Source organism: Schistocerca americana, chromosome 3, assembly GCF_021461395.2.
Source record: "Schistocerca americana isolate TAMUIC-IGC-003095 chromosome 3, iqSchAmer2.1, whole genome shotgun sequence".
In the NCBI taxonomy this organism is placed as follows: Eukaryota; Metazoa; Arthropoda; class Insecta; order Orthoptera; family Acrididae; genus Schistocerca; species Schistocerca americana.
Genome location: NC_060121.1, coordinates 647596060 through 647611519, shown reverse-complemented (window position 1 = coordinate 647611519; position 15460 = coordinate 647596060). Strand labels below are relative to the sequence as shown.

The 15460-nt window shown below is 39.6% G+C and overlaps 1 protein-coding gene across 1 annotated transcript in view; it reads left to right on the top strand.

Annotated features, from left to right (window-relative positions):
* The window catches only part of LOC124605519 (FAS-associated factor 1), a 152363-nt gene that overhangs the window by 24637 nt on the left and 112266 nt on the right, over positions 1 to 15460 (top strand). Inside the window, exons 5-7 of the mRNA XM_047137262.1 lie at positions 2372 to 2654; positions 12796 to 12919; positions 13002 to 13147. Of these exons, the coding sequence (XP_046993218.1) occupies positions 2372 to 2654; positions 12796 to 12919; positions 13002 to 13147 (553 nt within the window). The remainder of the gene's footprint in view (positions 1 to 2371; positions 2655 to 12795; positions 12920 to 13001; positions 13148 to 15460) is intronic.

The following is a 15460-nucleotide window of genomic DNA, read 5'->3' as shown; positions in this document are numbered from 1 at the left end:
TTCAGAGTACCCTTTTGTACGAGCTAGAGTAACCCCCCCCCCCCCCCCCCCACACACACACACACACACACACACACACACACAGACCTGGCTATGAGTGGTCTCCTTTAATCCCAGAGTATTAATTCTACCAGAACTCTCTTACAACATTTGTACTTAAATATTAATAAATAAAGAAATGAAGTCACAACTGTTGTGACAGAAACTCAGTTTGGACTAGAATAGTGAAATGGATAACTGAAAGATTTGAATTCATGTGGTGATGCTCAAGGTAATGAGATTGAAAATAAATATCAACACAGAAATGATAATTGGGACCCTCGGAACAAAAATTTCAAATTGAACTTCAAGACAGTTCATCATACAGAAATGTTGGGTAGTGATAAGATGGACATTTGAGGCTCTAATAAAAAGAAAAGTAAAGGAGGATATTCCACCTGAGAAAGTAACGAACCCCACTGAAGAAATATAGAGTAATGTCACCCGTGGGCTCTGAGTGAGTTCAACTGTACAGTTTAAAATAACTTGCTGTGTGATGTAGTTATGAATGTACAGTTGTTTTCGTGGAGAAAGATGGAGTCAACTGATGATTCAGGTATCTGTGAAGCAAAAGATATTTCTGCTGTAATCTACAAAATTAAGTTTGTGTTCATCATCATGAATGAAGGACAGTGAGAAATGCTTAGGCAGTATACGATAAATACTGCTCAGCATCTTCTACACACATATGGTTTTCGTGGGTAAATCTACATGGGAGACAAAAAAACTGAAGAGTAGATGTAGTTATTGATGCAATTGTGACATTTGTGATCAATTTGTATGTATGCCTGAATGTAATATTTTGTAAGGGTATGAAATGGAGCAATCACTCGGACTCAGTCATAGGTAAGGCATGGGGTAGGCTTTAGTTCGTTGGTGGGATATTGGGAAAATGCTGTCATTCTACAAGGGAGACAGCTTATAAAATACTCATGCATCACATCCTTGAGAATTGCTCAATTGTGTGGAACACAAACCAATTAGGACTAACAGGCAGTATTGAATATATGCAAGAGCACCAGGACAAGTGATCACAAGTTTGTTAAACTCACTGGAGAGAGTCATGGAAATGCTAAATAACTTTAACTGGCTGATGTGTGAAGACTGATGTCAGCTATCCCCCAAAAGCCTACTTTCACAGTTTCAACGACTAATCTATAAATATACAGTACCTGGCAACATTATTAGGTGCAGCTTCATTTTTTAACAGAATACAAATTTAGTTGGTGTAGAAAGCTGCAAAGATCATTTTGATCAGTGTAAATGAGATGATATAACTTCTTTAAACATTACATGTTATTAATAATAGACAAATCATGCAGTTTTGATATTAACTGTTGGTCAAATGAAAATTCCAGTAAGCAGAACTAGACCTAACTTCTTAATACATCATCATGCCACATTCAGCAGCTATTATTGTTTTGTTTTACCTTGACATACTGTGAATATAGGCTTCTACAATGTCGTGCATCTGTAGGTGATGATACCAGATTTGAATAATCTTTTCAATGAGACGAATTTTTGTGATGCTTGTTTCCCTTGCCACTTCCCTTGTCACCAGCTCAGAGACATTTTTATTGGGTTCATGTCGGGCCAATTTCCTGGCCACGGTAACAAATTGCTAGAAAAAAGTTTTTGTTGATAATGCTGTGTGGCATCTAGCTCTTTCCTGTATAAACATAAATGGTTCTCCTTCAGTAAGTAGTTGCCTCTTCCTTGAAACTTCCTTGTACTGATCTTGCCTCATTGTTTCCTCACCAGAGAACAGACGTCCAGTGCCCTTGCCACTGATGACAGACCATATCTTGACTTTGCACAATATAGTCGGGATGGTACTTTTCACCATGGTGCCTTTGTACAAACAGAGATTTATTTTTGTACAAACGGAGATTTATTTACCAAAATTTCAAATATGGCTTCATCACTAAAGCTAACTTGAAACAAATGAAAAAGCCCTTAAGATTTGCTTGGGTTGGTCTAAAACGTTTTCCACTACTGTATGAAGGGAAATACTGTCTTAATTTTATGATACCTGCCAATTTCCAGAAGTCTTAAATTTTGATGCTTGTGCTCCTGTGCCCAAGGAAGAACATATTGACAGAATGGCAGCAGTTAATTTTAGCTTTTGGGCAGGCCTACAAGTCGTGAAGTTTATTTGTGAAAATCTTTATTTTTAACAGATTAACTATAGGGTAAAATAATGGTTATGTGGTAAACACCACTATCTTTTACTAATGGTTTGCTAAGTTATTGAATTTGGGAGTGGACTTCATTATTTGCCTTATCATTTGTGAAGAGTGTGTGTTAATGGTATGAAACGATTCTGTTGCAGGTCGAAATTTGTTGAGAGACTGATTCAGACGTACACTCTTAACATTCATGATCAAACAAATAATAAAACTTACAAGCTAAAGTTTTTGGGCTCTAAAACTATTCTTGAAGTGAAGACCGATGTGTATACTCTCACAGATATACCAGTGAGGCATCAGGTGTGGAAAGGTTGGCCACCAAATGTTGTAAATGACAAAACGACATTAGCATGTTCTGGCATAAATTATCCATCCCATGATTTTGTTTTGGAGCGAGCAGCCTCTACAGCCAACAGTGATAAGAGAGTAAGTCACCTTATTCTTGAAAATTGAATATTATTTTCTCTGTTTTAGTTTAAGTGTTTATTCTAGTTGCAGGGGCAGCAGTCTGGACTATTGACAGATTTGGCCTTAAAATATTATCCACCATGGCCGTGCAGTGTTGATACTGTGGCACAGCTGTATGATTTAATGATGATCTATCCTCTTGGCTAAAATATTCCAGAGGTAAAAATAGACCCTCATTCGAATCTTCAGGTGGCGACTAAGCAGAAGAGTGTTGCCATCAGAAAAAAAAAAAAAAAAAAAAACATGTTTGACATTGTACGTGTTGGGAATTGGATAGCAGAATCCATTAATCAGTTAATGAGGCTAGGAAATATAAAAAGGAAAATGGGTGGTTGATGTTAGATATAGTGGAAATTATTGACGTGTGTTGACAAGGAAAACCAGTATTTTTGGTCGGGTGAGTAGAGGGTTATTAACACACAACCTATAGACCTAATGCAGGAGGAGGACAAATAATGTGTAAGAAAATGAATTGCTGGTGAACAGCACTGTGAGCACATTATCACGTGAAGTGAGACATTACATTTTTAAGATGGCATGTCCCACTTCCAAGCTTCCACTACAATGAAAGATGTTCATGACATTTAGTAGTAAGTGTCAGACATTCCACTGTGGGAGTTGTTATTACGGTATATGCAGATGGATGAACTGCTTGAACATATCACTTCTGCAATGTGAGATGGCGAGGGAATGTCTCCACCTGCTGTGTGGGGTCATGTGTTTCTTGGTGGCAAGCTTTGAGGGCGAGGGTGCTTAGAAGACAAGGAGAAAAAGAGAGAAGTTCATGGCTACAATGAACACCGTGACAGAGACTGTTGAATTGGCTTATATAAAAATATACTTCTCGGCTTGGTCTTATACAGGCTACATATGTCAACCCCCTTAGTATAAGAGATTCTGTTGTAAAAGACGATGATGATGTAAAAAAATTGGAATACAGAACATTTAAACTTCAGTTATTTACATCATTCCAGCAGCTTGGAAGACAATTAATGCTTTCTTACAGCACCCATCCATGCATAAGGGGAGGGGGGGGGGGCTGTGAAGGCTGATGGAGCGTGGTTAGGGGGGACTGACTGAAAGAAATTTTATTAAGTAAATCTACTTATGTCAAACATAAGTAGGTTGCACACTGGTAATGTAACCCAGTGCCATACTGAAAACCATAATGATTCCGTTTCAAACCAAAGTAGATACAAAGCCTACTTATTCATTGCACTTGTATAAAAACGTTTATGGTTCGTATATTGACAAAAAAAAAAAAGGCACTACAATTAGATATCTTGTATGTTCCGTCTGTTAGTCAAAATTTGACCAGTTTTCAACTGCACGCGTTTGACCAGAACAAATATTGCTACAGAACACAACTGCCAGATAACTAAATAGTAAAGGTTGGGATACTGACACTTTCTTTCCAACCACCATTTTAATGGAAGTTAATGTTCATGTCACAGATCTTTCTATTGTTGCAAACATTTCACAAATTTATTTTAATAGCAGTGTCATGGCACTGGTTCATTTTAAAACGTGGCACCATGCTGTCTCTGTTACCGGTGTGAAAAGCACGGTGCCAGTGCCTTCTTTACAGTGCTACTCCATATGTGATGATGAAAAGAGTGAACAAATATATGATGGAATAAAACAACTTGTTGAATTTATTAAAAGGGATAAAAAATTAATTGTGATGAATAACTGGGTAGAATTTTGCATAGAGCATAACATTATCTTTGCAGTCACTTGGTTTAAGAATGAATGTTGTATATGTGAGTGATACCAAGATCCACCAGAAGGTTTCATACAGACTATGTAATAGTAAGATCACAATATAGACACCAGATTTCAAACTGTAAAAAATTACCAAGAACAGATGTTAACTCTGACCATAAATTATTGTTTATGAACTGCAGATTAAAACAGAGAAAATTACAAAAGGTAGAAAATTAAGGAGATGAGACCTGCATACGTTTAACGAACCAGATGTTGAGAATTTCAGTGGGGGTATTAGGGAATTGCTGATTGCAATAGGAGTAAGAGGTACAGCAGAAGATGAATGGATAGCTTTGAGAAATGAAATAGGGAAGATAGCAAAGGACCAAATGAGCAAAAGGAGAAAGCTCAGTAGAAATCCTTGGATGATACATTAGTATTGAATTTAATTGATCAAAGAAGAAAATATAAAAATGTAGAAAAATGAATTGGGCAAAATAGTTTACTGATGTCTAAAAATGAGATACAGAGGAGATGTAAATGACAAAATCAGGAGTGGCTAAAGAATAAATACAGAAATGTGGAACCAGGCATGACTAAGGGAAATATAGATGTCATTTATAGAAAAATTTGAGAAACCGAAGCGGAAAATGAGAATCATCTGTGTTAATATTAATAGCTCAAATGGCAAGTCAGTACCAAGCAAAGAAGGGATGACTGAAAGATGGAAAAAATACATATAAAGGGAAGAGGAAGTGGGTGCAGATGATCTGGGGAAGACAACACTGTGAGAATATTTTGACAGAACTGAAAGACTGAAAGTCCCTAGTTAAAGTACAGGCACTTGGAGTAAATGATATCCACTCAAACTTATTGCGATTCTTGGGAGAGCCACCCATCACAAAACTATTTCACCTCATACACAAAATAAAAGATCCGCTGGATGCTCACAACTCATGAGTGCATGCATGGCAAGCATGCCCCCTCCTCCCTCCAAGCCATTGCAGTACTTCTTTCACTGCGGTTTTATTTTCTCACTATAACTTTTCTCTGACTTATTCTCTAGGATGGATTTCTTACTGTCAACTTGTGTCACTTTATGGAGTTGATTCTGCCTTCTCCAGCTTTGTTCCTTTAATTTACACATAATTTTGTTAATATACGTTGTGTTCCCACATCTGGTTGTGACAACCTTTTTCAAAAAAAATTATGAATTTTGTTCAGGGAAGATAACCCACTATCCAGCATGGTAGCCAGTCCTGTATGATGTCCCCTCATCATGTAGGCATCATACTGTCGATGCCTGAGCTGTCACCTGTCGGTGCATTCCGAGGAGTCGGTTCCCATCTGTGTGAAAACTCTGGGCACTGTCCATCGCACCAGGTGACCTTTGCTCTGGCTGGTACAGTCCATGGTAAGAATCCTCATTCACGGTAGGCACCATCATGACAGATATTTGGCATCATGAAACAACCAAAGTTATCAGTGAGTGACAACGATGTTCCTGTGTCTTTGCAGACAACCACAATTTAGTGCTGATAGCTACAACATGAAGAACTTTTCCTCCTTGGTTAATCATGGGAGGAAAACAAAACCAAGTGACTTGCAGACAGTTATTCCCCTCAGTTCTTGGTTTGCACCAGAATAGATTGCAGGTTCTTTCTCTCTAAGCTAGTGTTTCTTGTGAAGAATATTGAAAATGTGTTTGAACTCTCTGCTCGTAGCAATTTGCAAAGTGGTTCAAGATTAATTAAGGTGGCAAATCCTATCCAGTCGCAGTTGTTACTCCCTTGCAAACGACTTGGTTATAAACCCAAAAGAATCTCAACATAGTGTAGGAATTCAGTTTTCAGCTGGATCTTACGTAGTAGACAAAGGACTATATGAATACTTGGAGAGATGGGGAACTCACTGTGTACATTGAGATAGCCTGACAGGAGATGGGGGATTCACTCTGTACGTTGATGCAGCCCGACAGCAAGATAGACACTGGTGCATCCATCCTTGCTTTTGAGGGGAATTTGCTTCCAGATAAGATCAAAATCATGTGTTACTGCTGCAGAGTGAAGCTGTATTTCCCACCACTGATGTGTTTTAAATGCCAGTGCTTTGAGCATGTCTTCCCAGTGTACACACAACCAAATTTGTGGAGACTGTGGCTGGCTACTTCACAAAAATTCACCTTGCGTGCTACCTCCTGTATGTGTCAGTTGCTGGAAAACCCAATTTCCCTGATTCGCAATGTTTACTACCTTACTCAAGGAATGAAAAATCCAGGAAATGAAGGTCACAGATCATGTCCCATATTCTTAAGCTCAGAAAAAATATGATTGTTCGTATCCAATCTTGTCATACACACCTTTGTCATTGCTGTGGCCAGGTTATTAGCAGTACCCAACATATTTACTCACTTGACAGTGACATCCAGTAGTTGCGTAAACAAGCTTGACCGTGGGGGTGATGGACTTCTCCTCTCACGGTTCTTGTGGTGTCATCTGTGGAAACCACTACATGCATCTGGCCAGAGAACCAGTGTACTTCTCTGATGTTTAGCAGTGTCAGGGCTTCCTCTTGGCAACCTTTCCCTCAAGAAATCTGCAGACAATTGGCCCAACATCAGCCACTGAAGGAACTACAGACTGTGGGTCCCAGGACTGCCCCCTCTTCTTCTGTCCGTACACCCACAGTGGATAAGCCCTCATAGGGATCTCAAGTGCAAAAATTTGTGAAGAAGAAGAAATCTCAGCAGAAGGTGACTCCAGTGGCAACAGAGATGCCAGATCCCCCCTCCCCCAAAGCATTGGACTCAAAACCAATGTTTGTTGATATTCCATCCCACTAGTGACAGACTGTGATCCTGGGGCATGACCTGTCCTCCTGGAATCTTCACACCTAACCATGACTTCCTCCACTTGATAATCCATTGAAATTGCAGTGGCTATTACTGCCGCCTGCTGGAGCTACAACAAATAATTTCTTCATGTTCTGCAGTCTGTTGCTCTCCAAGGAATGCATTTCAGTGATGACATCCCCTAACTCCTTGAGGTTAATATACTTTCTGTTGAAATGGTCCTGAGAAAGCATTTGAATGGGTCTGTTCATTGGTTTGTACAGGTGCTGTCAGTGATTGAATTCCCCACCATACTATGTTGGTAACAATAGCAGTGTGAATGCAAACTACCCCCAGAAATCACCATTTCTAATGTTTGTTTGTCTCCAAGCAGGCTGCGTACTTATCTTGAAATGACCATCTTAAACTAACAACTCTCCCCCCTTTTTCTCCTATTTGGGGATTTCATTGCACACTATCCCTTGTGGGTAGAACACCTTTGGTAGAGGCCTTCTGATTGATCAGCTTCTTTCCAATCTCAGTGTGTGTCTCGTCAATGACAGTACTCTATTCACTTCAGTGTTGCCCATGGCACCCTTTCAGCTATTGACCTTACAATCTGTTCTCCCAGTCATGCGTCTTTGCTACAGTGGTTATTACATAACGATCTAGGTGGCAGTGAACACTGTCTGGTCATCCTGTCACTTTCTAGCCACCACCCAATGTATCAATTACCACATTGGACTCTTCAAACAGCCATCTGGCAGTTATATACCTCTGCTGTCATTTCTGTTCTGTCTGTATCAAATTGCATTCATGAAGTTGTGGGAGACGTCTCCCACAGAATCACCTGCTTCATTGGAACTGCTCCTCCCTTTCCTACAGGCCTCTTCCCCGCTGTTTAGTGCCATGGTGGACCAAAGTGATTGCAACAGCTATTCATGATCCTCAAAGCACCCTACAGTGTCTCAAATGACACTCTTCATGGATTCCCCCCCCCCCCCCCCCCCCTGCTTTTAAGTGGTTTTGCACTGAGACTCACTACCTAATTAAACACAATAAGAATGAAAGCTGGAAGTACTGGGTCTCCTCCTTGGGAATTTATGCCCTTTCTTCCCATGTGTGAGCTAAGCTCCTTAGTCTTCTGGTCCACAAAAGCTCAACTGTTACAGGTCACCTCCTTCAGGCTGGTATTTGTACTGATGTGCTGGTTCTTCCTAAATGCCGTAAAACCCACTATGTGACAGTGTTGATGTTCTGTTCTCACCAGTTACCTTTTGAATGTATAAACGACAAATTGTGGTCTCATCCTATCTACCCACCCCCTGACATGACAAATTATGTAATGATCCTTTCACTGACTGGGAACTGCTTCAGGCTGTTTGACGCATCACACGATATGACCCCAGGCCTTGATTCAATTTGTAATCAGTTGATCTATGATCTGAATGTTAATCGAAAACTCCATCTACTTGGATTTTTCAATTGTATCCGGCTAGAAGATGTTTTCCCTTCACAATGGTAACTGGTATCATTGTCTCAATCCTTATCCAAGCAAAAGCCTAGTGTCCATTGAAAGCTACTGTCAGATTAGCCTCACCAATGTGCTCTTGAAAGGGTGGTAGCCTGATGATTTTGTGTGGTTTCCGGGCGAGACAATTTGTGTGGGTAGGTTCTTTAGGTCAACACTTCATTGCAGTCTTCTTCTTCTTCTTCTTCCTCTTTCTTTTTTTCCCCCCTACACAAGGCATACAACATTGCTTGTTGCCATTCAGTTATATTGGGGGTTTCTAGGCTCCCTACCAATTTTTATTCATCAGTTCTTATTGTACGAGGTGTTTCGGGTTGGAGTTGATACATCACTCAGTTTCCCATGGGTCTAAGAGAACGGCTTCCTACAGGACTCTGTGATAAATTTTACACCCCTTCTCATTGCCATCAGTGGGCTACTTGTCTTCTTGTCAGGCCAGTGAATACCTCGTTGCAGTGGTTATCTCCCGGTCTGTAGCTCCAAGGAGCCATTCAATTGACCACCACCCATGGCTTCCAGTTCTCTTATGTAAAAACACGAATCATACATTTCTGTTGTTGCACTATGGTCCATTCTGATGCAGAACTCTACTTGGGTACCCAGTGTGTGGACATTTTTGCACAGTACTGAATTTTGGGCCTCTTGTTTGATAAAAAGCAGCCACAACAGCCACATATTCATCAATTAATGACTAGCTGAGTGCAAAAGCTTAACTCTCTCTGCTTCCTTGCCCATACCTCTTGGTGTGCAGATGACTCTATTCTCCACCATATATACTATGCCCTGGTTTTATCCCAAGTGGAGTGAGATTGGCTAATTAATGGCTCAGCAGTACCTTAAGCTTCGAAATTGTTGGATCCTTTCCATTATCACAATGTAAGACTGGCCTCTAGCATCTTCCAGGTGAATCCCTATCAATTTTTATTCATCAGTTCTTATCCCACCTTTTTCAGTTCATGTGCTTGTGTTGAGCAGGCATGTTCCCTCTTCAGTTCTGGTGGCACCAACTCTTGCTCACTTTTGTAGCCACCATTTGTCAGTTTCGTAATCATTCAACTTATCAAATTCATTCTGCATACAAGCGTCATTGACCCCCTGATACCTGCCCTCGGGTGGAATTACCACTTGAATGTGCCTCAAGGTTCTCTGCTGGGACCTCCACCTAACTTCGTTATAATATATCTAAAAACAAAGATGATGTAACTTACCAAACAAAAGTGTTGGTATGTTGATAGAGACAATAACAAACACAAACACACACACACACACACACACACACACACACACACACACACACACACACACACAAAATTCCAGCTTTCGCAACCCACGGTTGCTTCATCAAGGAAGAGGGAAGGAGTGCGAAAGACGAAAGGATGTGGGTTGTAAGGGAGAGGGTAAGGAGTTATTCCAATCCCAGGAGCGGAAAGACTTACCTTAGGGGGAAAAAAGGACAGGTATACACTCGCACACTCGTTATAAGGTGTTTTCATGCGTACCTCCCTTTAGTTCGTGCCTGGACATGAATTAGGACCAAAATATTTTGAGCCCATAAAGTGGTTTGGGTTCTGGACAAATATAGGCACATGCAAGGCTATACTGACCCTATGACTCACTTTGAAGCAGAAGCATTGAGTTGTTGTTAGGTAGATGTAAAAGAAAGAAAATGTAATGGCTTTCAGAGTTATCCTTGTATGAGATAGAGTAAAACACACACACACACACACACACACACACAATCTATGCCCCTACGTTTTGCCAGCTGTTAGTCCAGCTTGCAACTTGGAGAGACAGAGGTGTGTGTGTGTGGGGGGGCGGGGGGGGGGGGGGGGTGTATTTTACTCAGTTCATTTAAGGATAACTCTGAAAGCTAGCAACTTTTCTTTCTTTTGTGTGTGACTATCAACAACTCAATGCTTCTGCTTTTCTGTGAGTGGTGTCCTTTAATACAAAAGAATTTACTTAGACTGAAGAAGCAAACTTACATTTATGGCATTCGCGTATTTGCAGAAAGCTTCCGACAATGCCAATTGGAATACTCTTTGGAATTTTAGAGGTAGCAGGGATATAATACTGAGAGTGAAGATGATCTACTACTTGTACAGAAACAGGCTGCAGCTATAAAAGAGCGTGGAAGGGAAGCAGTAGTTAAGAAGGGAGTGAGACATGATTGCAGCCAATCCCTGGTGTTATACTATATGTACATTGTGCATACAGTAAAGAAAACAAAAAAATAATTTGGAAATAGAATTAAACTTCAGGATTAAGAAATAAAAACTTTTTTCAGTTACTTTGTAACTCTATTGTGGTGCCAAAGGAGTTGGCAAAAGATCGCTTCTATGGAATGGATATTGTCTTGGTTAGGCAGTTAAATTAGATAATGAGAGAAACTTTTCTAAAAAGAAGCAAAATGTCAACAAGAAACAGTAAAGACAAGTAGATAATAGAAGTGTTTGCAGAGTGGTGCTACAGGAGAATGCTGAAGGGTAGCTTGTGTAACTAGCAGAGAGACACTGAAGTTAAGTGTGGAGAATAGAGCACTACTGATAGAATAAATCATAAGTAGCCTACTTTTATGCTGATATCAGTGTAGCAACAATGATTACTAAAGTATAAAAGACAGAGAAAACAATTAGGGAAATTTAAAGTTCAGTAAGGTAGATAAAGAAGCAATCATGTTGTTTCTTCAAAGGGAACTCGAAATATTTACATGTGGGTAGAAGCATGTTGAAGAACTGTAGCAATAGTTTAGAAAAATAGTGCACAATGTACTGGATAGATAGATACGTAGTAGAACAGTTTGTGATGGGAGGGACATGACATTGAAACCAAAGCCCAATCATCCCAATGGAAGCATCCCGGAGAGCCAAGACCAAAAAAAGTGTGCCAAGTTCGATCAAATGTCAAAGTTTTGCTCACTGTTTTCTTTTTCCCAATTACAATGGCGTAGTGCGTCATGAATTTTTGCCTCAAGGTTGTACAGTCAGTAAGGAGTATTACCTTTCGTTATGTGTCGTTTGCGAGAAGCAATATGCAAAAAGCATCTGTAATTGTGGAAAAACAATTCATGGCTTTTGCATCACAAGAGTGCACCTGCTCATTCTTCGTTGCTTGTGAGAGATTTTTTTGGCTGAAAACAACACGACAATCATGCCTCAGCCACCATGTTCACTAGATTTGGCCTTCTGCTACCTTTTCCTGTTTCCAAAACTGAAGAGACCTATAAAAGGATGAAGATTTTCAATGATTGAGTAAATAAAAACTGGAAGTACTCAAGGCTTTACCAAAAAGTGCTTATGAGAAGTGCTTCGAGGATTGGAAAAAGCGTTGGCACAAGTGTATTGTATCTGACACCTGTCTACAAAAAGAGTAGCATAAACGAGCCTCAAAACTACTATCCAATCACATTGACATCCATATGTTGTAGAATCCTAGAATGTAGTATTAGCTAAAACATAGTGAGGTCTCTCAGACAGAATGATCTCCTCCATGGCAAGCAGCATTTATTCGAAAAACGTCAGTCATGGTAAACCTAATTGCGTTTTTCTCGCATAAAATCTTCAAAGCAATGGATTGAAGCAGTCATGTTGCTACAGTGTTTGACTTACGAAAAGCATTTGATTTGCTACCACACTGATTATTGACAGTTATACTGTTGCACTGATATTAAATAAAATTTTGACTGAACTGATTGTTTTTTGGTAGGAATGGAGAGTCATTGACAGAAGTAGAAGAAACCTTGGCTGTGCCCCAAAAAAGTGTTTTGGGATCCTTGTTGTTGTATGTTAATGAGCACGTAGGCTTTTTGCAGATAATACAGTTATCTATGACACAAATAGATATCCAGTCAGGTCATGGTAAGATTTCAAAATAGTGTATCCACAAAACAGAAAAATAGTATCCTATGACTACGTCATCACATAATGTGGTTTTTATTAAGATGTTTGTACAGCTTTAATTTTGTGTAATGTGAGTTTTTTTCTATTTAATCTTTATTTAAGTATATCAGCTGGCTATGATGATATTTTCAGATTGTTGTTGATCTGGTGGAGAGTGACAATAGCTCAGCAGAAGAGTTTGAAGATGCATCAGAGACATTTGCTGTTGAAGACGATATCTTCGTTGATGTTGAAACTAAAAGAATGCAGCCCTTAAGTATGTCACCAATATTTACTAAGTATTTGTAATCTTTACCTGTTTCATTACTTTCACAGCCAGATTATTCTTTTTTCTTCAGTTCCAGATAACGTAGAGGATGAAACTGCTGCCTGCATTCACTTTTGTGACCAGTTTACAAGTCGTTATGGTTCCTCACATCCAGACTTTTTCCCAGGATCTTTGGAAGATGCAATTAAAGAGGCTTGTATGAAACCTGCAAAAGATGTGAGCATTTTACTCCACACTGCAGCACTGGTTTAGTTTGTTTTTTGGTCACTGATATTTAGGAAAATAGTTATTTTTCTTTTTTCTTGTCATAATGGCTTTCTTTCGTAGTGTCATAAGACCGCTGGTCCCAAAAGTGTATGATCATGTTGTGTACTCTTGGAACATTTTTTTCCATCACTGGAGAGCACACAAACCATTTTTTCTCCAATTGTTTTTATGTGGAACCAAGTTACAAGGTTTGTTGCAAATCTCACCACTAGATTTTACAAGCTGCAGCAAAATGAATGTGAATGTTTGAACACTTTGGAACTGCTTGTCATTGTTCAGAGAAAGATTTGGGCTCTGCATATTCTATCCTCTCATACATTGAGAGTTGCTCATAAATTATATGCCCAACACTTTGTCTCAATATCTGCACTGTCACTGGGCAGTAAAATTTTAATCATGTTTAGACCAATTTCAATAGTGGTTGTTGTTGTTGTTGTTGTTGTGGTGGTGAAACACCTGTCAGGCATTGGTGGATCTTCAGACCCAGTTCTCAACACCATTAATTGTTATAGAATTTCTTTGTGTTGTATGGCAGACTTTTGTAGTGTATGCTGAACACTGATAAGTTTTCTGCAGCAACACAGAAGTTCCTGACATATTCAATGTTTTTCATTGATATAGTCTTTCCAAGATCTTCAAATACTCAAATTAGTACTAGAAATAGCGCTTCAGTTACATAAAGGACTGCCCTACTAATTGTCATAGAGAATAACATTTTAAAACTATTTTTATCTTAACATTTGCATATAATTCCAGGCATACTCCTATCTGTTCCGAAAATTAACATGTTTTGGGTAAGTCAGCATAAAGAATGTGTGTTTGTTATGTACACACACTGTAACTTGGTAGTGTGTATGGATTACAGAGAATGGATGTAAGTGATCCTGCCTTGCCTGTAGACTACTTACAGTCACGCAGTGTACAATAGACATATGGCTACATTAATAGTGTTGGGAGCAATCGAATGAAAACAATCGACTCATTCAGTTGTAGCTTTACGTATCAATTGAACTATCCATTCTTTTGAGTGAAACTGTCTATGGGAGTAAGCGAATGGAAACAAATGAATTAGTTGGTTGTAGCTTTATGTCTCAGGTGGATTATTATACATTCATTTCTTTCGAGTGAAACCAGTCCATGATAGCAACTGAATGCAAACAGTCGACACAATCTGGTGGTGTTTTGCGTACCGACTGAGTTATTCATTCTTTATTTTCAGGTGAAACCAGTCTGTAGTTTTTCTTTTGGTTGAAGCATGTATTCAGTTGTTTGTTAAACTGAATCCACTGTTTAGCGGTTTAGTAGACTGAATTATCCAGTTACTGTTCTGAGTGAGACTAGTCTGTAGTGCTTTCATTAAGTGAAGTAAAGGAGTGATGTACAATACAATCTGGGGTACATGTACACCCAGACGGTAGTCCCACTCTAGGTTTATTTGAAGACACCTCAATGGGTACGCCAAAGTTAAAATGTGCGATATGAATGCTCTTTTAATTATGTACTGAAACACAAATTCTTCTTTTCACTATTTAAAACTGATATATACACTGCTGTGCATTAAATTGTTCCAGATGCAGTTAACCCCATGTAAAAATAAAGCTTCATTGGGAGTAAAAAGTTGAGAAAGCGTAAAGATTCTCGTAGGGGTATGTGAAGGAGAAAGAATACATGACAGATTTTTGTGACTGTTTCCATTCTGTTTTGCTGAAAAGATGGGATGATGTCTATGTATTACAAAAAAATCTAGCCTCCAAGACTCCTGCAGGCTCCATGTCAGAGCAGCAGACAGCAGGAGGAGGCAATGACCAGTAGCCACTAACGCAGGTCCTGACAGTACTGCTCTCATGCTGGCCACTGCGCTACCTCTTCGCACTGCGTCCCTGGTGCTGGCAGCGGCAGCAGCAGCAGCAGGAGGAGGAGGTTACAGCAGCGGGCGCAGTGCACCTGCCATAATGACCGCCCGCCCCCCCAAATGGAAAAGGGTGAAAAAGTATGGGAGTGAAATCACTCAAACCCAGACACTGAGTGAAAACATTCATATAACTGGTGTCACTAACAGTTAGTTGTGTCAGTCGTGTGTCTCTCATTGAATGAAACCACTCAAACCAGGAAAGTGTGAAAACATATGTATAAAGGCCACAGTCGACAGAGACTTCTTTCAGTTGATTGTCTCACATTGAGTGAGTCTATCAGCAGGACGGGTTTCACTAGACATGGCCTGCACCTCAACAGGTATGGGAAGGGGAGGTTGGCAAAGCTTAT